General features: G+C 35.7%; 1 protein-coding gene across 19 annotated transcripts in view; it reads left to right on the top strand.

Annotated features, from left to right (window-relative positions):
• MBNL1 (muscleblind like splicing regulator 1) overlaps positions 1-25081 on the top strand; it is a 177758-nt gene extending 152677 nt beyond the window's left edge. For 4 of the 19 annotated variants that reach the window (XM_081234183.1, XM_081234175.1, XM_081234190.1 and 1 more), the window contains 7 exons: positions 5314-5571; positions 6749-6802; positions 7672-7825; positions 15168-15203; positions 15893-15987; positions 19011-19085; positions 21660-25081. In XM_081234183.1, coding sequence (XP_081090309.1) covers positions 5314-5571; positions 6749-6802; positions 7672-7825; positions 15168-15203; positions 15893-15987; positions 19011-19067 — 654 coding nt within the window. In that variant the 3' untranslated portion in view covers positions 19068-19085; positions 21660-25081. Of the gene's footprint in view, positions 1-5313; positions 5572-6748; positions 6803-7671; positions 7826-11767; positions 12301-14917; positions 15142-15167; positions 15204-15892; positions 15988-19010; positions 19086-21659 lie in introns of those variants that run through there. The other 15 variants (XM_081234191.1, XM_081234181.1, XM_081234187.1 and 12 more) reach the window with 9 other exon arrangements.
• Positions 25082-26129: the final 1048 nt, after the last annotated feature.

The raw sequence follows: 26129 nt of genomic DNA, 5'->3' as shown, positions 1-26129 counted from the left end.
TACCAAATAACAGACTGAAACTAGATATCGCATCATCAGATATTTATCTTGGGAATGTAATTTTACAAACAATTAACTAAGATCATTTCCCCTAATCACCAGAATTTTAAGATGTGGATATTTGAATTCTTTTTGAATTGAAAACACAGGTAATTTCTTTGTATTAGATTGTATATTCATGACCTGTAATGCTTTGGGTTCTTTGATAAGATTGTTGATTATCCAGTATTTCTTTTTTAAAGTGTTGTGTTAGCTCAAACTTAATAAAGTCCATGATGCTTACTGTTGAACAACGGGTATGTATGTGTCTTTGAATAAGCTCCTTAATATTGGTCATTAGGTTTAAATTGACTTCCCAAAGTATTAAAGTATCCTGAGATGGGCTTCCCTGGTGGCGCAGTGGTTGGGAGTCCGCCTGCGGATGCAGGGGACACGGGTTCGTGCCCCGGTCCGGGAAGATCCCACATGCCGCGGAGCGGCTGGGCCCGCGAGCCATGGCTGCTGAGTCTGCGCATCCAGAGCCTGTGCTCCACAACGGGAGAGGCCACAACAGTGAGAGGCCCGCGTACCGCAAAAAAAAAAAAAAAAAAGTACCCTGAGAGTCCCTCTTCCCTGTTACAATTAGCCCTCTCTTCCTGCTTTGAATGTTAGTCTCTAAAGATGACTAACTATGTTAAGCACAAAACATAGAATGTCTCTTAAAGAACGTGCAAATGGCTGTTTAGTTTTGAATAAGTTCATACATTGACCTTAATTTCCTTAGACTCTCAAGCCTTAACTTGCAGAGTAATGATGAATTTAATACTACTTATACAACCTGTTATTATTTTGACCCTTTTGAAATATGCTCATCATGTTTATAGAAATTGAGATCGAATAACAGAACTGTTTAACCAGATTTGTATGGTGTGTTTTAAACTCTCTGTACATTATCTTATTCAGTATTCATGATTCCAGAGCTAGTAAATATAAACACTAGATAGAACCAAAAATTTCTGATTTCAAACTCTATTCTCTTTCCACCCTACTACTGCTATTTAATTAACAAAAGAAGGTTTATGTAGAATTAATTTAGATTTCCTTGGGTCGTTTTTCTGATTGCTTTTTCTTTTGATTATTTAAAGTTTATATGCCAAAGGTGTTTTTCTGGAAATGTAATTTAGTACTTTAATATTTTCAGTGAATATTTTTATTGAAATGACGGTGTTTACTGTAAAAGCAACCTCTTACCCATTTTGTATGAAAGTTTACAAAACTTACCTGACTTCCAAAGCAAATCCTGCCTTAATACTTTTTTTTTAAAATTGGAGTATCGTTGATTTACAATGTTGTGTTAGTTTCAGGTGTACAGCAAAGTGAATCAGTTATATGTATACATATATCCACTCATTTTTAGATTCTTCTCCCATATAGGCCATTACAGAGTATTGAGTAGAGTTCCCTGTGCTATACAGTAGGTCCTTATCAATTATCTGTTTTATATATAGTAGTGTGTATAGGTCAACTGCCTTAATACTTATAGTACATATAAGTACTTATACTTACAAACATTCTTTTTTTTTTTTTTTTTTTTCAAACATTCTTTTTGATTGAAGCACATTATGTGTTTAGCTAATATCAATAGATGGAATTATTTTCATCTAGGTTTGAAAACCACTTACCAAACTGTAAAAAGTACTTATATATGTTGACCCACTAATGCCATTTCTGCACATTTATCCTTAGAGAATGATTTTTTAAAGAGTGTGGTCATGAATATACTCTTTGCAACATTATTTGTAATATGGGAATATTGGAAGTAATCTATAGATGCTCTCTGAAAGAGTTACTTTTATTACACACATCTGCTTTATGGAATTTGATGCAGCCAGCAAAAATGATGACTCTGGACACTATTAAGTAAAACAAACAAAAAGCTTATGCTACATTGTTGAGCAAAAACAGATCACCAAGTAATAGCCATACTATAGTTACAACTATTTGAAAAATATGTTCGTGCAGAAGATTGGATGAGAATAGAAAAAAGAGCCATAACGTTAGGATTTTCAAATTTAATTTTATCTTCTTTGTTCCAAATTCTCTGTATGGTAAGTTGTGCAATTTCTTATCCTGATTTGAATTATAAGGTTAGATTTGTTGAAATTTTGTCTGTCAACTAAGAGATTTCTTTTGGGGAAGCAACACAGTCTAAAGTTTTCTTGAGTTTATCAGGCCAAACCCATATTCAGCAGTCAAGGGATAGATCCCATTTTATTGATGGTCTAATAGAAAAATCTGTTTGAAAAGTTTTGGGAAGTTTGTTCTGTTCAGATAGTTACCCAGCAATGCATGTATACAACCAAAGCTTGGCAAACTTCTCTAGCCCCTCTAGCCTTGTAGCTCTCACCAGTACAAGTTTTCACAAGAGATTTTCAGTTTCTTCTCTATTTTTTTCAAAGGCAAGAATAATAGGAGAACAGCTATTTCAGTATATTTTTTCCGTTCCATTTCTCTTGTCAGGAGGAACCTTAAGTTGGAGAAAAAAATAAAACAGTCAAAAATGTATATCATACAAAAACAGTTAACTAAGTTCTTGGAACATCAGAAAAGGCTGGATTTAGGAACAAAATTCTGAGCTAACTGCTAGTTATCAACTCTGCTTAAATGTTTTTTAGAATTCTCCCTCAATGCATCCTGCAAGACAGTAAAGAGTACAAAACTGTAATAAACCAATTGTTAACCTATACAAACCACACTGGCACATGCATAAAGCAAATGGAGAGGGACGAGAAGGGGTCTTAGAATGATCATCTTTATGCAACCTGATTTTAAGTTCACATCCCTGAAAATAAAAAGAACAGAGAAAAGGACAAAAAGTCAATATCAGCCTGGCACTCAGGCTATATTTTGGGAGAATAATGCTCAAATTTCTGGCACCAGCACTGGCATAATTGTTTTTGAAAAATTGCAGATCTTTGATTTTAATAGTTATTCAAGATCCTTCAGATCTTCTTTCTTGTCAGTGCGGCAAAGGGTGAGAGAAATTGGAAAACAGAGTGTTGGTTCAGTTGCTGCCAGTTTCTTTGCGAGCATATTCGAGAAAGCAGGAATTACTGAAGAGCTAACAGCAGTAGTGTCCGAACACAGATGGTTTCCTATTGGATGAGGCTGCATTGACTCAGATTTGTTTAAACAGAAAAGTAACTTTTTGTTTATGCTGTGGTATAAATTTAGCATAATTTTACATATATACCTGAAGAGTTTTTATCCTCACTTAAGTGTTCCTCTCTTCCTATTTTGATGCGTCTAATTTAGTAAGTGGGGATCTGTGGTGTAGAAAGCTGCACGGCTGATTCCAGTCCTCAGTGAGAGTGGAGGACAGTAGTTCTGGATAACAGCTTTACCACTTCTGCTTTTCAAATTATAAACTCCTGGATATCCTTGTTTTCTTTTGTTCAAGAAGATAAATGCAACGATTAAAAAAAAAGGATCTTCTGTAACTTCCTAAGTCATCTTTGTATTCCTAATATCTCTGAGTGTCTGGCACAGAGTAGTTATTTAATAATTTTTTAAAATTACATAAATTGAGGTGATGAATAGAGTTGGGTCATTGCTATGTGGAATGCAATGCTTTAGCTAGCTTGAGGTTTCCAAATGGTGCAAGATGCCGTTTATAATGCTATTTTTAAGATATACCACGATACAAATTATAGAGACCTTTTTAAAAGGAAGCACTTTCCTCAATAATCGGATATGGATGTAAAAGGGGGAAATGCCTAGAATTAAATGTGATCATTTCATGTACTTAAATCCAAGAAAATCTTTGTTTTTTTAAATCACAACGGGGTTCCCCCCCTTTTTTCCCCTTGATGAATTCCAAAATTGAGTGTTCAGGGTCTGCATCGCTCAGTTTGTAAAAAGATTTGTGAAAAACAAAACGGAAACATCCTTGAAGCATGAAGTAAGAACATAAAAATATAAGGACATTCTGTGTTTAGATGGCCCTCTTGTGGTAAAAAGGTCAAACTATTCTGACTGAAGACAGCGCCGGCAACCTCTTGATTAGAGCAAGCACCATGACAAACTTTAATAGTTAAGAGTCAAAATCGAGCAAATGAATGAAAAATAACCCATTTTCACCTTTCCCCAGGGACCCCATCCAAAATTAATAGATATAAAACAAACAATAGGGCTTCCCTGGTGGCGCAGTGGTTGAGAGTCCGCCTGCCGATGCAGGGGACACGGGTTCGTGCCCCGGTCCGGGAAGATCCCACATGCTGCGGAGCGGCCGGACCCCTGAGCCATGGCCGCTGAGCCTGCGCGTCCGGAGCCTGTGCTCCGCAACGGGAGAGGCCACAACAGTGAGAGGCCCGCGTACCAAAAAAGAAAAAAAAAACAGTAACAAAAACTAATCTTTTTCCATCTGCTTTTTATAGCTACCAGGTAAATCTTTAATAATCAAAAACTTAGCTCTTGGAAATATTTTATGAAAAAGCTATCATTTTACTTTTTACACTTCCACTCTTAAATAATTTCTGATTAGCATAAAAGCTGCAAAAATAGAACCAAGAGTTCCTGCCTATCCTTCACCCAGCTTACCTAAATATTGACAGCTTACATAGCCATGTTACCACTCACAAAACCAGAAAATTAGCATTGATATGCTGCTATTAGTCAATCTACAGACCTCAATCAGATTTCACCAGTTGTCCTACCAACATCCTTTCTCTGACTCCAGGATCATTCAGTCTGTGTCAGTGTCTCAATCTTTCTTTGTCTTTCATGACCGTGACACTTTGGAAGAGTACTGATCATTTTGTAAAACATCCTACCATTTTAGTTTGTCTGATGTTTCCTCATGATTAAATAAATTCAGGTTATGCGTTCTCAGCAGTAATACAACAAATGTAATGTTGTATCCTTTTTTCAGTGCATCATATCAGTAGGTACATGATGTCATTATGTCTTTATTACTGGTGAAATTAACTTTGATTGTTTGATTAAAGCGGTGTCTCCAGGGTTCTTCACTATATAAAGTTAGTGTTTTCCCCCTTGGTAATGAATAAGTATATCAACATAATTTAAATTAGATATTTTACCATAATCAGTATCATAAATGTGTTTTCTTTCTCATGGACATTTTACTGAAATGGGATTATAATTTGTATACCGAACTAAGAATGTTTTCAAGTTATTTTGTGGTTCCTTTGCAAATTATCTTTTCCCCTTTCATTTGTTGGCTTCTGTCGCCAGTCTTGCACTTTAAGTTAAAATCTTCGGAAAGTTTCTACTTGTCCATGTTGACTGACCCCTGTGCACTTAATGACCCCGTAGGTATGTCGAGAGTACCAGCGTGGCAATTGCAACAGAGGAGAAAACGATTGTCGGTTTGCCCATCCTGCTGACAGCACAATGATTGACACCAATGACAACACAGTCACCGTGTGTATGGATTACATCAAAGGGAGATGCTCTAGGGAAAAGTGCAAATACTTTCATCCTCCCGCACATCTGCAAGCCAAGATCAAGGCTGCCCAATACCAGGTCAACCAGGCTGCTGCAGCACAGGCTGCAGCCACCGCAGCTGCCATGGTGAGTAGAGACCTCAGCTCAATCCTCGTTAACAGTCAAAAAAGCAAAGTGAACAACTATATCTGACGACAAGCTATTCATTTATTAACCTTTTTTAAAAAAAGTTTTGCTTAAGATATGTTTGTTCAGGTATCCCAGACAATACATAATGAAGTTACCATTCAGAGAAGTGAGAGTAACTCCTCAAATGGTTCAGATTGCTCCTACCCTCGGCCTACCTCTTAATCCTGTGTCTTATTCTGGATATAGGGTTTCTGAAATTTCTGCTTTGTACAGAACACCTGTCTCCTTTTCGGTTTAACGATACTGCCATTTTCGGTCCTCTTATTTCTGTGTGCCATCTAATCAGCCATTGTTTCCCTTCGGTGTGTTCTTCTGCACATCAAGGCTCTTCTCTACATTATCTTGCTTTTAACCATAACAAAATCTGGAACTATTTAGGAGAATTGCTTCCACAAAATTGTTTTTAGAATTAGCTACAAGATTTTGAACAGTTTGCTCTCGAGATAACCTTAAACAATATTGTGGCATAAACAGAACTGTAAAACTAGAGAAGCTTGCCTATGCCATTATGTAGGAAGGAGAAAGCAGTGCTCGAGGAGGAGTTAGAAATTGGATCATTTAGGACAGATACTCAACTCTATACTTAAGGTAAATTTTAATGTGATCTAATAGCTGATCTTAATGAGTCCATTTTTGTTCCTTGCTTAGCTGTTGTAATGTTGTCCTTTTTTTTTACATAAATATATGACTTAATCTTTAAAATATTCATAAAAAAGAACACTGTGTGGTATTTCATAGCACAGTAAAATAATCACGAGAGAGGTCTTTTCTGTGTTTGTTTACGGATACTTGAGCAAAAATACAGAAGGCAGACTCTCTCCTCCTATCTTCCTTTCACTCTTTTTTTTTTTTTCTGTTAGAGTATCTTGTTTGTAATTAACTACAAAGAGGAGTTATCCTCCCAATAACAACTCAGTAGTGCCTTTATTGTGCATGCTTAGTCTTGTTATTCGTTGTATATGGCATTCCGATGATTTGTTTTTTTATTTGTTTTTTCTCACCTACCCAAAAATGCACTGCTGCCCCCATGATGCACCTCTGCTTGCTGTTTATGTTAATGCGCTTGAACCCCACTGGCCCATTGCCATCATGTGCTCGCTGCCTGCTAATTAAGACTCAGTCGGCTGTCAAATCACTGAAGCGACCCCTCGAGGCAACCTTTGACCTGGTACTATGACCTTTCACCTTTTAGCTTGGCATGTAGCTTTATTGTAGATACAAGTTTTTTTTTTTTTAATCTATTTAAAAATATATATTCCTTTTTCTGTTATAAAGTTGTAAAGTACAATGAAAAACTGAGTGTGGTTTCCTGACAAAATTAGTGGAAAGACTGTAATGCAAGTCCCTGGACGGATATCATACAATGAAAGATTCCGAAAGCCCAGCAGTCCACATTCAGTTTAACTACATTGTAGAATATTCTAATGGAATACTTGAAGGACATTAAAAATGTATTTTTGGACTGTATATTTATGTACCTGTTTGGTTAGCATGGCTTTAGTGATAGAATTATTGACTTTTTAATATTTCTAGTTCAGTGTTGTAAGAAAAAAAAAAACTTGCATGCTCTGGGACATGTGCATGTTTAGGTAGACATGGGGGAGGGGCAGAGTGGGACTGATTTTTATTTTACCTGTTTCGGTCACTCCGTACAATTAACTATTAACATTGCTTATACTTGTCAATCCTCATGGAGCTCGCAGTGCAGCTTTTCTTCTTTTCCCAAATCAATGGCTTCTCCCAGAAAGCCTGAAGCATTATGGGACTTAAAACACTTTAACACATTATAACATGTGCTCTCATACTAGTGGGTTTTTTCCCCCCCAAGACAAAAATAATGCTTCCTTTAAAGCTTTTATCTTGCTTTTTTTTTCCCCTTTAAATTTTTGTTTATTGGATGTTTGTTCCCCTTGGGTAGTTAAGGGCTCTGCTGCTTGCTTGCTCATGCTTCCTAACAAGTTTAGCCTTCAACTGATTTTTCTTTTTTCTTTTTCTCTTTTTACTGGTATTTGTTTTTTATACTCATTCACTAAACAGGGAATTCCTCAAGCTGTACTTCCCCCATTACCAAAGAGGCCTGCTCTTGAAAAAACCAACGGTGCCACCGCAGTCTTTAACACTGGTATTTTCCAATACCAACAGGCTCTAGCCAACATGCAGTTACAACAGCATACAGCATTTCTCCCACCAGGTAAGGGGTTTGAGTTTATTAATAAATGAATCTGGTGATCCATGTAGAGTTCTACTGGTAGAGCAGATAAACCACACCCCCAGTTGTTTTTAGCCATAGAGCAGGTGGAAGGTAAGAGGGAAACTTGTCTGAGGTATCTCCTATGGTTTTCCTTAAAAACTAAGAATTTTAGCTTAATGAAAGATGGATTAGACATGTTTTATATATTTATTTTTATTTGTGTAATTTGGAATTGAAATAGAGTTCTTTTCTTTTTTTCTCTCTTTCCTCAACACCGTTATATGTCTGTCAAGCTATTTTATGACCCTTTTCTGCTGTAAGACCCCTTTGCCTTCATGATTCCATAGAGTTCATTTGAATTCTATGAAATGACACTTTTCAGTTTTGATTTTTGTTTTTCAGCCTTTTTGTTTTCAAGGTGGAGAATAAAAACACTGACTCTGTGTTCCAGAGCTCTTAAAAAGTGCTCTTATCAGTACCAATCAGTATACATCACTTAAAATTGTTGCTCCTGAGCTAATATTGAAGTAGCCCTAAGTGCCCAGCGAAGTTTACATTTATTGTTGAGTTATACATTTGTGGTTTCAGTTGATTACAACTTAGTCAAATAAACATACTCTAGAACTATACACAAAGATATACAATTTAAAAACATAAATAATCAGTTATCTGGAAATGTATTATTTTTGCTCACTCATCCTTTACTTCAGAAAATACATATTACACTTCTTGTAATCTGGAATTCAACTAACCAGAGACTCTAATCTTATTTTCTTCTTTACCTCTTAATCTTTCTAAAAAATGACCATGTGTTAAGAGATTTATTTAATATAATAATTTTAGTAATTAAATTGATAAATGTATGACTAGATGTGTCTGTCAGAGATCCAGCCCCATTAGTATATTATACTATGTTAACAGTATTTACAGTGCATTACGTTCAAAATGCCATGAGGGAATGTGATAATTTGTTTTTGAATAATGAGAATAAATTATATTCACATTAGTTTTTACTGCTAAGCACAACTTTATATACAGCGCATCTTTGAAAACTAGCCATCCCTATGTAGGATATGTAGTAACATTCAATGAACAAGAATATTCCACTAATTGAAATAGCCTGTCCTAGAAACACAGATAAAATGATATTTACTCATGAAATAGTGTCTATCAAGTTGAAGTTTGTCCATTTTAGAACAGAAATTAAATCATTTTGATCTGTAGGGTATTTGTTACATTCTGAGGGAAAAGTCACATTTAAGTTTTATAAGATTGAAACATTTCTTCTCAACGTATACAGTTTTTCAGAGATTTCCCAAAATGGATCTTTTTGCTTTAGTATAAATTGCCATGTCCCTGGATTTATGCTGTCTCCAACAAATAATCTATCAATTTTTCTATAGTCAGATCAGTAGACAAAGTTTCAAGGGATTGTAGGTAACTGCCATAATCTCTTTGAAGAAATTAAAAATTATTTTTGTCAGTTTATTTCATTGAATAAAACATTACTACTAGAAATGACAGTTTCCCTATTTAAAAATCTAAAAATAAAAACAAATCTAACTTCTTCCATAAATTATTTAAAGAAACCTAAAATAATCTGTTTTATCAAATGGGTTTTGCATCAATTTCTCCAGAAACATTCAAATGACTGAAGATTTTTCTAAATAAGTATAATCATTAATTGCATGATATGCATGACTCTGACTTATGACAATAGTCTCTCCCTGGAATGGTTTTTAGTCGGTGCATAGGACAGAGCAAAAGATGATAGGTAAGGTCAAGTCAGAGAAAAACAATAAATACCTTCATAAGTCAGAATCTACTTATCTCTCTGTTCTAGAAACTAAGCGTTGTTAATTTAAATAAAATGTGCCACAATATATTGAAATATGCTGAAATTTTTAACATGCATTTGCATTTTTATGATGATTTGCATCAGAAATATTCTGTTCTTGATATTTGTAGTCAACATGCTATGAAATTATTGCAATAGTAATATCAAATAAGATTTATTTGTAACCCAGTTTTAAAGAGCTTAAGCTTCAGGTTAACCTTTATTAGTCACATAATCAGAAGTAAGTACTGCCTCCATCATTCCTTAAAAATATTTTCATTGTCGGGACTTTCCCTGGCGGTCCAGTGGTCTGTACTCCACGCTTCCACTGCAGGGGGCACGGGTTCGATCCCTAGTCAGGGAACTAAGATCCTGCATGCCGCGCATTGCGCAGCCAAAAATAAAATTTTCATTGTCATACGTACCTGTGTGCCAGTATGGCATTAAAAAGTTAAAATGGATAGCCCACTTATACTTCTGCCAAACCACTTTATCAGACAACCAGAAGGGAAAGAAATCGAATGCAGAGAATATAAAACCCAAATGCCTTAAGGGCCAGGCAGGAAATGTGAATAAGTGAGCAAGAAATAAACTAGGAGCTGTGGGGTCTGGGAGGCACTGGAGAGCACAGGCCCAGTCTAAAGGGGACGGTCAGTGTTCAGACTTAGCCCTTTGCTGCCTTAGAGGATTGTCTGCCTAGTAGGCATGGTGCACTGCACAATACCCTTCGTGGTTCCATATACATCAGTCTTTGTGAACAAGGGGTGGTTGTGTCTGTTCCTCCCAGGGTTGGTTGTATACAAACTTGTACAACCTAATGCAGTGGCCCTGGTGTCCAGTGTTGCCAGATCTTATGATTTTTTTTCCAGATATTCTGGACATTTGGATGTTCATATGTGAAATCTCTCAATTTTGAAATATTGTCAACTAATTTAAGTTTTTAAATATACTTTGAGAACTACAGAAAATCCATCCTACCACAAATTCATATGTCATCTTATGTATAACACCTGGGAGAAAAAGTCATTTTCCAAAGTCTAGGTTATTCTGCAGACGTAGAGAAGAATTATATGATCAGAGCATCCTATCTAACCACAGTATTATAATTTGGATGTTATATTCTGAAGACTTTATTGGAACTGATTAGAAAAAGGAAGTCATTTATTTTTTGCAGTTTAGAGTTTTAGAGCTCTGTAGTCTGTTGCTTCAATCATAACTTCAGGGACATGCAGGTCTATTTCATTGAAGTTACAATGAAGCATGGTTGGCTAAATCTTTAGAGCAGGTAACTCTGTATACAGAGTAAGTTGCTAGCAAAAGATCAGGGTTCAGTGGCAAGCCAGCTAGCTAGCTAAGAAAAATTAGTATATACCGTAACTTTAGTTACAGTAAAAAAATTTAGTTACGGTAAAAAATTAGTATATACCAGAACAAACTGAGACTTATGTGGCCTATACCCATCTATCCATCATCCATCCATGTATCCATCCACGTATGCATTCATCTATCCATTTATCCATCCATCCTTCTAACCATCTATTCTTCTCTCTCACCCTACCTCCTTCCCTTCTTCTCTTTCTGTTCCTTCCCTGTTTTCCATCCACCTCTCCGTCTACTCATCCATTCGTCCATTCATCCATCTTTCCATTCATTCCATCAACCCCATCCCACTGCATCTCCCTCCCACCCACCCCAAGAAAGTTTTCTGGCCTTTTGTTTTTATACCCTCCATCTCACTTAAAGATAAATACAAGTAATTTGGATTAAGTTCACATTGAAGCTTTGGGGTTTTTGTTTGTTTGTTTGTTTGTTTTAAGATATGTAGTCCTTTTTTTTCTTAACCTTCACTCTTTAAAACTAAATTCACTATTTATACAGATTATGCATAACCTAGGGTCTACTTATGTTGTAGTTGTAAATTTCACCCCTGAAATTAGAGTGTGTAAGAAATAACACTTTTATTTACATCAGATTCATTTTCCTGAACTGAAATTAAGTCCAATTCTAAACTCCAATTTCACTGTGTTGGACAGAAATATCAGGCGGCATCACTGGGATTCCAGAGCCCCATCCTCACCTCTCCTCTTCTTTCTGTCTCTACTCAGATAGAGGTCCTGTGCAGTGCAGTAGTCTCAGACAGACTACCCATTCTCCATTCTTCAGTCAGCACTGGTCACTGCTGATGTGCTCAATGTCCATGTTTACAAGATCTCTTGAAGGGAGGTACGCCAGGGCTTCTATGCCTGCCTTGGGTACAAGCATCCTTGCCTGAGCCCCTTAGCCTCCCTCCCTTAGCAGCCCATTCCCTGGAAAGCCTGCTGCCTGCAGGGCTGCTGTGAAAGAACACGCCACGTGCCTAACTACCCAGGGACCCTGCACACTGCCCGCCTCCTCTCCGGGGTCTGGAGGAACTTTTCTCTCTGCTCTCCACAGTTTTTGCCTACATGCGATCCTCAGAAGCACACCTCTCTTCTCTCCTCCTAGCATATTGCCCTCAGTCAGTTTAGGTTTATGATTTCAAAAGACCTAAAAATAAGTGTGCTGCAAATGGCTTCAGCTTCACCATGCGTGGCAACACTACCAGAGATAAGGAAACAAAAGGCCAAGAAACTTTCCTGAGGGGCTGGAGTGAGAGGGGAGTTGCAGAGGGATGGGGTTGTTTTTACAGAAAGAATAGAAAACAAAGATTTCCAGCTTATCACTTTCATTATAGTTAATGAAATGAATGCAGATGGTTTACTTGAAACTTAGCATAGTGATTACAAATCTGGCTTGGAAGTTTAAATACAGCTCTACCGCAAGATATAATTTCTCTATACTTTCATTTTTTTCATCTATAAAATGGGGATAATAGTAGTAATTATTTCATAAAGTTGTGTTTAAGTGAGTTCTAAACATATTTGATGAAAACATTTTCTTAAAGCACTTTTATAGACAAGTCTAAGAGTCTAGAATAAAGCCTGGAATGTAGTAAGCACTGAGTTTTATTATTTCCTAACTCAGTAGTGCAATAAAATAGAATTCAATAGATTGAACAGAAACAGGAATAAATTATATGAAGCTGTTGCTTCTTTAGATATCAATTTTGAGAATAATTCAACTGATTTTGAACTTTTAGTTTGAAATGATATAAATTATTTTTAGAAGACTTTAAATCATCTTTATACTTCTATCATAATCTACCTAAATAGGCTTGAATTACCATATCTAAATTCAAACCTCCAACCAAATCTCCATTATAATTCTTTTTCTCTCTACTTCCTTCCTTTCTCCTTGAACTGATTTTACCTACACATAACATCTCATTTGTAACTTACCTTCCTGGTAATTTTTTCTGCAGCTTCATACAGATCAATTTAACATTTTGATATAAATATCATGTAATTAAAGTATTACATTCCTCAGAAACACACCATTCTGCTCTGCAAATACCTTTGTAGGGGAGATTCAAAATTGACAAATACATTCCCTTAAATGTTGCCTTGTGCTGAAAACTGAAGAAAAATTTTTAATTGGCTACTTGTACAATCATTATTAATAAATCAACCCATCTGATGTAAAGATGGATATTATGGTCATTTCAAAAGTGATTTTTGTTTTTGGTAAGTGGGTCCTACAGCATTATGTCTTCGTATTTGTGAGTTATTGCACCCTGGCTAGTATTTTCATTGCTGCCGTATGTTTATTTGCTGCAAATCCCTCTCAAAACTGTGTGCATTGGTTGTAATGTTAACGAGGAAGATAACTCAAACTGAAATGCAAATCATAAATGCTTTAGAGTTTTAGAGAGACAGGGTAAGTTTAACTCATTTTCAGCATGTGCAGCCTCAATTATGCACGGGATGAAATACCATAGGCAAATTGCAGCATCATAGTAAATAATAAATTTAAAACCTACAACCTGTACAGTATTTAAAACGACTGTTTATCCGATTGCACATTATTCTTTTTCATTCGTCTTTTCATCCTCTCTGTCCTCCCACCCCACTATGATAGGATAATGATTTCATAAGATCTAGAGTATTAAAGTTTGCTTGCTCTACTGTCGCAAATTGCCGTTTTTGTTATTACTGGTTTGTTTTTGTTGTCTTTCACAAGTCTTTGACTCAGTAGTGGTAGCAAATGACAGAGATCTTCAAGGGTCTTAAATAATGCCTATCAATGTAATAGTACTCCACCTGAGAGGATGCCGCCCTAGCCCCATTACCTAGTTTAATCACTGATCATCGTGCCCACCGTCTAATTGTGATAACAGTCTAATTGCAGCTGTTACAAGGATGCCAGTTAAGTAATCTGTGCTTCTCAATGGCAGCTTTGTTTCAGAGGGCCATCTCTGACAAGACGCAATTGGCAGATATTTTTCTAACAAATGTTCATCCCAGATGCTGCTAGTATTTAAATAGGATGCACCAAGATTCAGATAGAAACATAAAATCATTTGATATTTTAAAACCTAGAAGTCTAAAATAATCTCATAGAAAGAACAGTAATTCAGTATGTGGGAAAGTGCCCTGTACTTGGTAAAATAAGTTAGATTTTTCAATGTTTATATGTCAAAGAGAACAGGGACTATATACGTAATATTTATTTTAACGCCATGGTGGAGCCATTGTGAACATCAGTGCTAACACCCCATATGCAATGTATATATCTTCATTATCTCCCATTCAGGGTTTTTACTGAAATCTAATCAACCATTTTTTGGATGTGAAATTTTGTAGAACACTTGATATTCCAAGAAGTCCTGAGGGTCTAAACCAGCAGTGAAAACCAGTCTGTTTTCCCAGATACCTACTAAGTAAACCAGTTCGAGACTTATACAAAAGTATATCCCATCTAAATGTTTTCCTTACATCTAAATTCCCAACTAAGGCAATGCAGAAGTTCACTTTCACTTTATGCATAATTTATTGCTTGGTACCCCTCCGAATAAAACTCCTGTATGGGTGATCATAACCCCTTCCATGTCTGTGTTGTTGTCGCTACAGTGAACAGGGAAATAAATAAAACCGAAGGAATGAAAATGAATGTTTTGATTTCATTACATTGTTAAGTCAGTTTTGTGCGTTGAATTATTTAGCATCTTAATAATAAATATCTCTAATGATTTAACATGTGCTCAGTTCATAGGTTAAAATCAGAAATAGCAAAGCTACCAGATGGCTAGTAACCAGATTAAAACAAAACAAATTGCGGTATTATTTTTCAAAGAATTAAGGAGGTTTCAATTTTTTTCAAAATACTTTTATTTGTAGGCAGCAATTAGGAGAAACAACGTGTACCAGCACACAGTTAAACTGGCTTTTATTCTTCACTTGAGACTAGTTCTAATTGATCACTATGCTATTGTATGATTTGATTGTGCTGACAGTTACATGCCACTGTTCCCATAATAACAATTTTTCTTCTTTGTTCAAATGAATTTCCTAATTACACGTGTGATGGGATGTTTTAATTCTTTTCCCTTTTCAAATCCACCTTCCTGTTGCAATGCATGATGGGCAGGCTCAATATTGTGCATGACACCCGCTACAAGTGTTGGTAGGTGCCAGCTTTGTTTCTTGATTATCTTAAACCTATGGTGCACCTCACAGCCCCTCAAAATCCACTGCTAAGTTTAACTTATATCTATTGGGCAAGTCCATTTCCTTTTTACTAACACCTGTCAATTAAATGCCATTTTCTATTTAATTGACATGGACTCACATAAATGTTTTCTTTACACACAAGTTTCCTTTAGTCACCTTTGGTGGATTTTGATTGGACTATGAGTTCTGGTGTGTAAGAAAAAAAAAACTATCTCATGAAAGTAATATATTGTATATTTTTACAATAGTAAATAAGAAAACAGACTTTTATTCAAACAGATAATTGTATATATGAAGTAAATACCTGTATTTTCACTTAGATTTTGAATGTCTGACTATGAACACTATATAAAATTCGTTTTTGACTTAGCAAAGTAAGCCTGTTTGTGTCAATTTTCTTGATTTGATGGTAACAAGCTTTTTTTCCCCTTTTTTTTCTCTTTCATCCCCCCTTCCCCTTCTCTCCTTGGAATGTTGTCCTGCTTTGCGCTGTGATTGCATGTCACTCACTGGTGATGATGCCCCGTCACACGGCTTGTTGCTGTGATAAATACCATGCCCAATTATCTCCTCCATGTTGCCATGGTTTCCATATTGCTACACTCTTCTGTATGTTTGCTTATATGATTTTCCCTCCGAAAGTTCCCATGGTGCACGGTGCTACGCCAGCCACTGTGTCCGCAGCAACAACATCTGCCACAAGTGTTCCCTTCGCTGCAACCGCCACAGCCAACCAGGTTTGCTAATTTACAGCTTTGTTTCTTAAAAACCAACTCTCGTAGGGCTCAGTCCAACAGCCCTGACGCACGTGGATTTCCCACTGAGGTCCGTGGGAGTCGCGTGTCCGTGAGGGCTGTAGGGGGTGCTTTAAGAGCATGGGGTTTCAAAGATACCTCTTGTTGGCCTACACATTCTCTCTGATGAGCGGCAGAATGCTTTTATGCCATTTATAAGTGCTCCGAAGTTGTCGCAGCTCCATTTCTAAAGCTACTAAAATGGTATTTACACAAGCAATTCTCAGTTGGTCTCAATCCATCACGCAGGTGTTTTGACCCATGGAAATTATACAGGGTAGTGTATATAGACATTGAACTACAATGCGGCACACCTGAAACTTATCATTTTTAAAATACAGGTGATTTTAAGGTTTTTGTTATAAGCATTTGATATATACAATTTCTTAGTTCTTGCCCAAATTCTTCATAAAAAGCAAAATATTTAAATGTTATCTATGCCACAAATGACCACTCTTGTAAATAGAGTTTGTTATAAATTCATTACAGTTTTATTCAGTAAGCAGATTGCATATTCAAAATAAGTTAAATTTGTGTCCAAGTTTTGATTCTCAGTGATGATTTAAGGGAAAAAATAAAATTCCTAAGTGCTCTTATTTCTGTAACTACTCAGCATAAACGTTGGAGGGTTATGAAGGAAAAAAAAAAAGGCATCCAGTATGGCAAATTGAGTCATTCTATCTTCCATACCAGCTTATGGAGTGACAAATACAGAGGATATTTTTAAGTAAAAGGAATCGGTTTCAGAAATTTAAACTTTATGTGATTATTCAAAAGAAATTGATTATTAAAATATTTACATTTTAAAATTTGCATGGATTCAACCAGGTTTTCTGCTCCTGTTTAAAATTATGTTCTAGAAAATACTGGTTGAATCAATGTCAAATTTATGTAAAGTAGGTTTTGGCTTGAATATAGAGATATATATGTTTGCTATGAAAGTAAAGTTCAGTAGGGTTAATAGCATATGAAAAAATCTAGAGGCAAATCAAATTTCAGATAACCCCCAGACCGAGGTTAAATGTAGCCAAATGATTCTCAGAAGAACCAGTATCAGATGGGAATCAACGTGTTGCCCCTTTGGGAAAAGAAGACCAATTAAGTACCATCCAAATTCGCAGTTATTTTGCTATAAGGAGTGGCCACCCTTGTTTCTGTAGTGCACCGTGTACTGTTGAAGAACTATAAGCTATTAGTATAGCCATTACAAACTTTCAAAAGCAGCACGCCAAAATGGATGTATTTTAAAGTTTCAGACAAGCCTTAAACATTTCTTGGCAAAGAATCATTAGTTTTTCCGAAGCTTGTCAAAATAGCCCTGGATTTATGCTAACACATCAGACTCCTTTACAAGAATGCTAGATTGTGCATATGTGGCATGTCAGTAAGTAATCTCTGGTAGAAATTTCTTAATGGATTCAATGCAATCCGTTTATGGTGCAGATTGATGATGTTGAACTCTCTGGTGTGTACCATGTATGACTATAGAATTGCTGGTGTAAGCAGAAGTACAGCAAAGCAAATTTCAACATGCCCTGGCCACCTTGGTTGTAGGGGACACTTTACTTTTGCATTGTGCTGTGACCATTTCATGCATAATCTTGGGTCTTCATACTGTTTCACAACCAAAAGAAAGAAAAGGGAATGGATATATATATACACACATATATTATATCTACATATACATACATATGTATATGCCTACAGTACAGTAGCAATGCTGGAAATAGCTGATGCCACAAAATGCAGCCTGCATGCATGCAGAAGTTTATAGCTGGCCCTTCATCTGCATCGATTGGTGTTGAAGGTCCTTGGTATGTTTCGACAGCCCCATCCTTGATGCTTCTACACTGTTGGGTGCAACATCCTGTCCTGCAGCAGCAGGAAAAATGGTATGAGAAGCTTCATTATGCTTGGAGCACATTTTCGTGCCATTTGCCAATGCTGTAAAATGGTGTAAAGATATCAGCTGAGAAATGGAAATAAAATAGAGACATATTAATTTACACTCCAGACTGTGGATTGTAATATGTTGAATTGGTCTAGGACATCTAAATTGAAACAACAACAAAATGCCTTCATATATGTGATTTTACTATTCTCCCATCAACCTTGCCGAAATGGGATTAGTGCCATTTTAGAGATGAGGAAACGTAAGCACAGAGTGAGTGCTTTGCTCAAGGTTACACACCGGGAAATGGATCACTAGTGTTAGAACCCGTGCTTTCATTCCTCTGATTGTCTGCATATCTATTGTGCTGCCTCTCCCAGGACAGCAGTCATACTTCTGGGTTGGAGGAGAATCAGGCTACAAATTGGAAGATCTTGGCTTTTGGGATGATTGAAACAAGTCACCTCTATATTCCTTATTGTATTTCCTTATTGTACTTTCTCTCAAGTTTTGTAATACTCTTGCCCATTTAAAATACAATAAAATGTGCAATCAGGATTCAGAAATATGTTCTGAAGTAGATTTAACACAGTTATCCAGTTCTTTTGAAATACTCCTTTATAATTCTTACCTGGTACTTTCAACTTGGGAAGAAAGTTAGACACCATCAGTTGAATGAAAAGGCAGAAACTGGTTGCACAAAAATAGGCAAGACATTTCTTACTTTACTTTTTGGATTACTGAATAACTGAAACCACAGGTGTGTGTGTGTAGGCCAACAAAAAGGGCTTCTTTCAATGACTGCTCTGCATGAATTTTGGATAGTTTTACTTCTCTTACTCCCTAAAAACTGATAACATTTATAGAACAGCGTTTAACACCGAGATTTTTAAGACCGAGTTGCTACTTGGGCATTAAGTTTACATTAACTTTACTGTTATGTTGACCAGATAAGGATTGTCACCTCACAGCTGAATGCCACTTTTCTTGAAAAATTTAATATTAAAATGTTTTCATCTCTTGGTTGTTGGCTTGCTGGCATGGACCATTCATTAAATAATTTTTTATTTGCTAGATACCCATAATATCTGCCGAACATCTGACTAGCCACAAGTATGTCACCCAGATGTAGAACTTTCATCACTACACAGTAAGTTCATTGTGTAATACGGAGTGTATATTCGTGGTGGTTTTTTTTTTTTAAGATAACAATTGTGTAATGCACTTAAGAAAAGTTTATAAGATTTCAAAGCAAGTATTTACATAGAACTCACAATTTTATCTTAGATGGGTTATGAGGAATTTTATCACGTGAATTCATAATAAATATGTTGATGTCACTTAAATTTGTGTAATACTTAGGATATATTAATTTTGTTGTTATTTCATATTAGAAATAAACACAATAGTGAAGAAAAAAGGCAACTTAAAACTAAACAGAAGGCATAGATCAGAGGCTGGCCAACTTCCTCTTGAAAGATGAGATAGATAGTAAATATCTTTGGCTGTGTGGGCCATAGGGTTTGTGTTACAGCTGCTCCACTCTGCCACTGTAGCACAAAAGCAGCCAGAGACAATGTGTAAACTAAAAGGTGTGCTGTGTCCCAATAAAACTTTATTTACAAAAACAGGCAGCAGGCCAGATTTGGCTCACAGGCAATAGTTGGCTGATCCCTGGTGTAGGTCAGCATTTATTTTATTCAAAAATTGCTTTGCTAAATCCTAAATGAGAACATGTACCCACCTTACCCCATGCTTCGCCACACACAGGGTCATTAGAATACGAAGAGTCTGATTTAAATAAATATATTCACACACGGACGTATGTGCACATGTACACACACACACACATCTATGTATCCGGGTAAACTTTAGGTACTTCAGAATAGTCACCCTGGAGGATCATATAATTCTAAAGATGATGTCGTTGCTCAAATGATTTGAAAGTCTTGTGGTTTGCTCTCAGACACATTGACTTAGACACTTGCAAAGATGACCATTTTTCATCCATAGAGCATATGTTTTATTCAGTATGCATGTGTTCAAGTTATCTACATGCTCAGAAGTATATTAAGTATCTATTTTTATATTTAGAAAGAGCCATAATGCTTAAAACTGAGTCTGGTAAATAAGATGGGTGATCATTTTTTGTTGCTTCCTTTCATTCATTTATCTGTTCATTAACATATTTACAAATGATTTTTTGGTGCTACTGTGTGTTAATTACCAGGTCAGGGAAATAAAAGATGAGTAGATAATGAGATAATGATGTAACTTTCAGCACTCTACATAAAAATAAGAGAGGTTTGAACACATTTCTCTTGGAGCAAAGATGAGAGAGCAGCTCTTCCTAACAGAGTCAGAAATTAAGTGAATTTGGACAATGACGGTTGTTACAGAGAGAAGGGAGATGTCAGGGCCTTACAGAAGAAGGGATGGAGGTGTTGAGTCAGGAGAGGGGCCAGTTCAGAGGCCCTTGAGCATAGTAACAGCTGGTCAAAGGGTGAACCCGTGCAGGAGAAGCGTACAGATGAAATCTGAGAGCCGTTTAAGAAAGAAATGATAGACTCAATCTGAGGAGTACTACCAGAGACATGCTGCAATCCTGAATTAAATTACTGAAACTGATTTTTGTGTTTCATAAGTTCTCTTGATGCAGTTCTGATAATAAGGTTTATTATTCTGAACAATAGCCACATTTTGAATAAGCACATCACTTTGTAGTATGTAGCTTTGGAAGTAGAGTTCTCTTTTTGACATGTTAAAAAAAACTTTCAAGCTTTTATAGTCAGTTGGGTGTGTTTGGTATGTATATCTGTAACTACGTTCTATTTCTTAGCAATAATCCAGGTTGAAAAAAAAATCATAGCAAATGGCCGTAAGCTCATCAATTAGCAAAACAGTGGATTTGTGTGTGTTGAAACTTAGGCTGTTTAATGTTCTGTTTAACAAATGATTACTCATTTTCATTAGGAGTTACAATATTTAAACTGGTTTTTGAGTGCAGCAGAATCGTGATCTCTTTCATTCTCAAGGTTGTGTGCTAAAGCATATTTTAATATGTAAAGATTCTCTGGGAACACGTTTCATGTAAAAACTGGAACTCAGTTCACAGGTGCATTGTAATATCAGTTCAACCTTAATTGGTCAGGAGCATAAGGAACAATTTTTCTTTTCTTGTCTTTAGTGGGAAAAATCCAAACTTGAAATTATCCAAAACAGTCATGTAGAGTATCATTCTTTTATTTTTTTTTCAAACACATACTGTGCTAATCAAGCACCCAAAGAGAGCAAATTGTGTTCAATAGGATTGTTGCACGGATTTTAATTTCGTGGGCCAAATCATTACTCTTGAAACCTATTAAGCTTTAGAAGTAAAATGAGCTGTAAGTTCGGCCCCACAATGACAGTGGTAAAAAGAGCTCTCCTACATTATGCCCCTTGATTCCACAAATGTATTTTATACTTTGAGCTTGGTGTTGGGTGATATTTGTTCAGAGTCTACAGTTTTATTAAGCTGTGCATGTCATTTTATTCTTGAAGAAACGATCAACAAATTTAGGTCCTTTGTACTTGTGAAGTGTTTTTTGTTTTTACATGAAGATACAATATACATGTGTTCACTCTTTAAACCAAGAAATACAGTTTTCATGTTGAATGCATATTGGAAACCGCTGTTAGATATTGTCTGTTTTAACGAAGATTATCTCTTTTTCCCTTGCAGATCATGCTAAAGAGGAAAGGACAGTGTGCTTTGTTAGAGTAAAGGACGAGGTCATTAGCCATAGTGTATATACCGTCAAGCAACACACACAAAACCCCTCAGCCACAAGACATCCGCATATTGCATGTTAACCAGAAGACAAGACAACATGGAAATCCACTGCACACTGTTGCCTATACACTTTGTACATTTAATTGATATTTGTGCTGAGGTGATATTCCTGTCTAAAAGAACAACATTGTCTTTCTTTTCTAGCACAGAGTGATGCATTCAAATATGCAGACCTAATTAGTTTCCTATATATTCATGCCATCTTGAAAAGACAGACTATGGTGTAACCATGATTCTATTATGTATTGGTACGTCTGTAGACCAAGATATAATTTTTTAAAAATAAGTTTATTTCTTTCAAGGTTTACAAATAACAAAGGTGCACCTTGTATTTAAAATTGCCATTATAGATGAGAGCGTGCATGCACAGTCATTTTTGTTTAAGAGTAATATTTTTAATGTAGTAGATTTTAAGGTGTGGTGAGGGAGGGATCTGACAGAGATGAATGTGCCAAGCAAAACCACAACTGTGTATCTTTTAAAGCACATCATGGCTTTAAGTACCATGTTGTTAAGGATTCTCATGAAGTGCCATAGACTGTACATCAAATTAGAGTATTATTTCTTCAGTGTTATTGTTTTCGGAGCCACATTTTGTTGCTTATTTGCTAGTACTAATCAGTCAAAGGGCACCATTCTTTTCTTTTTTCCTTTTTTTTTGGAAACCAAAGCTGTCTCAGAAATGGCCGATTTAACTTTACAGTAACAAAATAGACAGCACAATACAAACTCTCTCAATACAGATAAACTCACACATACTGGAGATATATATAATAGATATATATATAAAATTATTTTAATGCATTGTAGTGTAATATTTATGCATACTATACTGTATAACATGTTATTCAAAAGGGATATGCCATTTCTGAGACACGATAACAAAAAAAAAAGTTGGAGGAAATTATTTTGCTTCTATTTATAGCTCTGTCAAAAGTCAGAAGACTCTAAATGCTTTGCAAAAATGGTTTCACATTTGCTTAAATGCTTCATCACAGTCACATTTAAAATAGTGACTCTAAACAAAGAAGAAAGCAGCACTCATCAGATGCATGATAAACCAAAATATGAAAATGGGAAATGTTTAATTAACCTAGTCACTGGGTGGGTTAAGTACATGGGTGAATTTTATATGTGATTTGTTTTGTTTTGTTTTGTTCAGATTTACTGCTTATAGCCTTAGAAAGCCTTTTACAAAATTAAAAAAAAAAATAGATGTGCATTCAGTTTTTAAGAATGGATTCATCCAAAGGAATTCCTTTTTTGTGGTTTGGATGTTGCAGCTAGTAAAGGATATTTTTGCTCTGTTCAGCAGTTCTAAAAATTGCTGAAGTAGGGGCCAGGTCACTGGTAGTTCTAGTATGGAATGGGAGAAGTGAAAGTTCAGTTCTAGAACTTTCCATACTTCCAAGTTTACTGCAAGTTTTTATGCTTGAGAGAGATGCTTTCTAATATAAGACTGATGTGTTGATTTTACTGATTGTACTGTACATCTATTAAAGCCTTAGATTATTACATTACGGGTTGGAACCCATACCAATGTAATTTCAATCGTGTTAAGAGAGTAATGGTGACTCCATATGTTATTGTAGTTAGTTACATTATAGAATATTACTTATTTTTCTTGTTAAAATGTAGTTTTTCATTTCCTACATTTATTAGATTTCATTTTCTATTAACAATTGAATACCATTTCAGTTTATAGACTCTTGTTTTATTAGATTTTACCGATGAACTTTTCAAAATACAAAAAAAAAATTAAAGTAGTTTTTCCTTCATAACATACTCAGTTTTGAATTACATGTAGTGTCATATGAATATTCGTATTATTGTTAACTAAATGATTTATATTTTACTGATTTAATATTAAAGTGTAAGAATGTCAGTCATTGTTAGTTCTTGTCTAGTTTTCATTAAAAGAACAAAGATCTTTTATATGGATATCTTATAAATATATAATCATTGCTAAGTAAGAAGTTAAGTTGTTGCTATCGCAACAATCCTGGCAGACAATTGAGTAATATTTTGATGATTTATTTTGTTTGTAATTAGTTATTATAAGAAGATCTAGATCCTAGATATTAGAATAAAATTTATTTTCTACTGTATCCATTTCAAATGTTAAAGTATTGTTTAATATTTTTGAAATCCCTGAATATCAGGCCTTGTTATAAATAAGCTGCATAATCAATAAATAGAACAAGGGACTTTTTGTTGATAATCCAAATACTCAAAGTTTACGTAATGAGAATTATAGCGTGTGTGCAAACTCTTGAGGGTTGATTATGCTGCAATTTAGCATGTTGGAACGTCTAGAGAGAAGGTTGACTTTTTGCACTTCTGTATATAGTCAAAAGAGAGAAACCTGTATAATAGTAAGATCTTATTTTGAATAAAAACGTCTATAATTACAAGGAGTTTTGTTAAGGCTAATACAATGACAGACTGAGCAAAATTGCTTGCAAAAGTGGCACAGAGTTAGCACTCCATACCCCTTCAAACATGTTGCTTTGCTTTTTGTGGACAGCTTGTAGTTTGCCAGGATTTTTTCAGCTGGAAAGATATGCCATCCTTCCGAGATCTCATGACTGACAAAAACTCCATTGGGCCAAATCTGCCTGAAGATCATTACCAAAACTAGCAGGTACTTCAACCATTAAGGTGAAATCATGGATCAAATATTCCTTACATTTTTTCAAAACTACTGCATGTTTAAAACTTCAACAAAACAAAAAAGAGAAAGAACTATACTAAGGACATATACTATTCAAATCAGTTTCTGCCAATTTCAGTGGTTTATTGTTCACAAAAAAAAAAAAAATCTTCAAAACAAGTATTGACTTTCACAAAATTTCAACCATAAACAGGCAAACCAAACAGCACACAGTAGCTATAGTTGTTATGTGATTGTTTTTTAATTGCTGTAGGATCCTGTTCTTTCAGCAGGTGAAAAAGATAAAACACAGTTCAAATTTCATGGTTTTAATTTTCAACTCAGAAGCACTCAAAAAAGCAAATGTGATAATGGGCACTTGTTTAATGAATTAGTGTATCCAGCCTTCACTCCAGCTGGTTATAGTGTTGCACTTATCAGCAACCCTACACTTTCATCTGCTGAAAGGACAGATGTGCTTGGTTTTACTATCATGTAATCACAACTTACTTTCTGCTTGTAGTTGCTTAAAATTATGTATTTTGTCTTGGGCTGCAATTTGTTTTATGCTTATTTTATTATTACTGCAGTAGTTGACGTTGCTGTATGGAAAAATAAAGTGAAATTGCCCTAATAAAACTTCTCTTTCTTAAGTATATTTGTGTATCTGAGATTGAAGAGTAAATTATTTTTGTGCGTTTCAAGCATCCATGCATGTCTGTCTTGACGAACGTAATGATGTGGAAATTCATTATAAGGTGTTAAGTGATGGCAAGTAAGGCACTGACTGTCTTCCCCACTAGCCTCTCAGACCAAGAGGGAGAACCTGAATCACGATGTACTGCCACCCACTGCCCCATGTTCTCTGAAAAATCTTGTCCTCCTTTTCCTCTGACACTTTAAGTGCTGTCTGATATATTTTAGATGCTGGAGGGGAAAATTCTAAGGGAAAAAAGGAAATTCTCTTATCAATTCTTTCTGTAAACGAAATTTTATTTGCCTGACTGCCCCAGGAGACTGGCACTGGCAATCAGGCAAGCTGAGAGAATATTTCAATAAATGCAATAATGATGACACTTGATTCAGAGGGATAAAAGTTTATGCACACACACAGCTGAACCAAGCCATGACATGACTCTTGAGTATGTGTGTGTGCGTGGGGTATGTGTGTGTGTGTGTGTGAGTTTTTTAAATGGTGAATTAAAAATTCTGTTGAAGTGAAGCCTGGTATCCCACATGGCTTTGCATTTTGCAATTTTCTCGGATAGTCAGTGAAAGCCAGAGTTCCAATGTGAAGAAATTTGCCCATTTGATCATTTAGTGCTACTCTGTGTGACTGTGGCACTTGATATTTGGTCAGAGCCTACAAATTCTTTGTAGGTCAATGCTTGTTTTCTAAAACTTACTGCAATAAAAATAACTGCATTATTTATAATTAATACAATTCTGTTACTGGCTGAGTTCTGTGGAACACTTCTGTTGTTTTCAGTGGACTCAACTATTCAAGGTGCTGCTCCTCAGAGAGTAGCTGCCCTGGGGGAGATTATCTAAAGCAGGGGTTCACAACCTTTCTGAGTAACATCAGAACATCTGGCTCCTCTCCAATTAGTGATAGTACTTTTGGGTAACTTTTAATTGAAAAAAATACAGTAACAAATAGCAACTGTAACGTTTTTGTTCATCACAACAACATATACATGCATCTG

The sequence above is a fragment of the Mesoplodon bidens genome, assembly GCF_964165515.1.
Source record: "Mesoplodon bidens genome assembly, chromosome: 5".
NCBI classification, from domain to species: domain Eukaryota; kingdom Metazoa; phylum Chordata; class Mammalia; order Artiodactyla; family Ziphiidae; genus Mesoplodon; species Mesoplodon bidens.
Note: the sequence above shows the minus strand (reverse complement) of the source record. Positions and strands in the feature narration are given on the sequence as shown.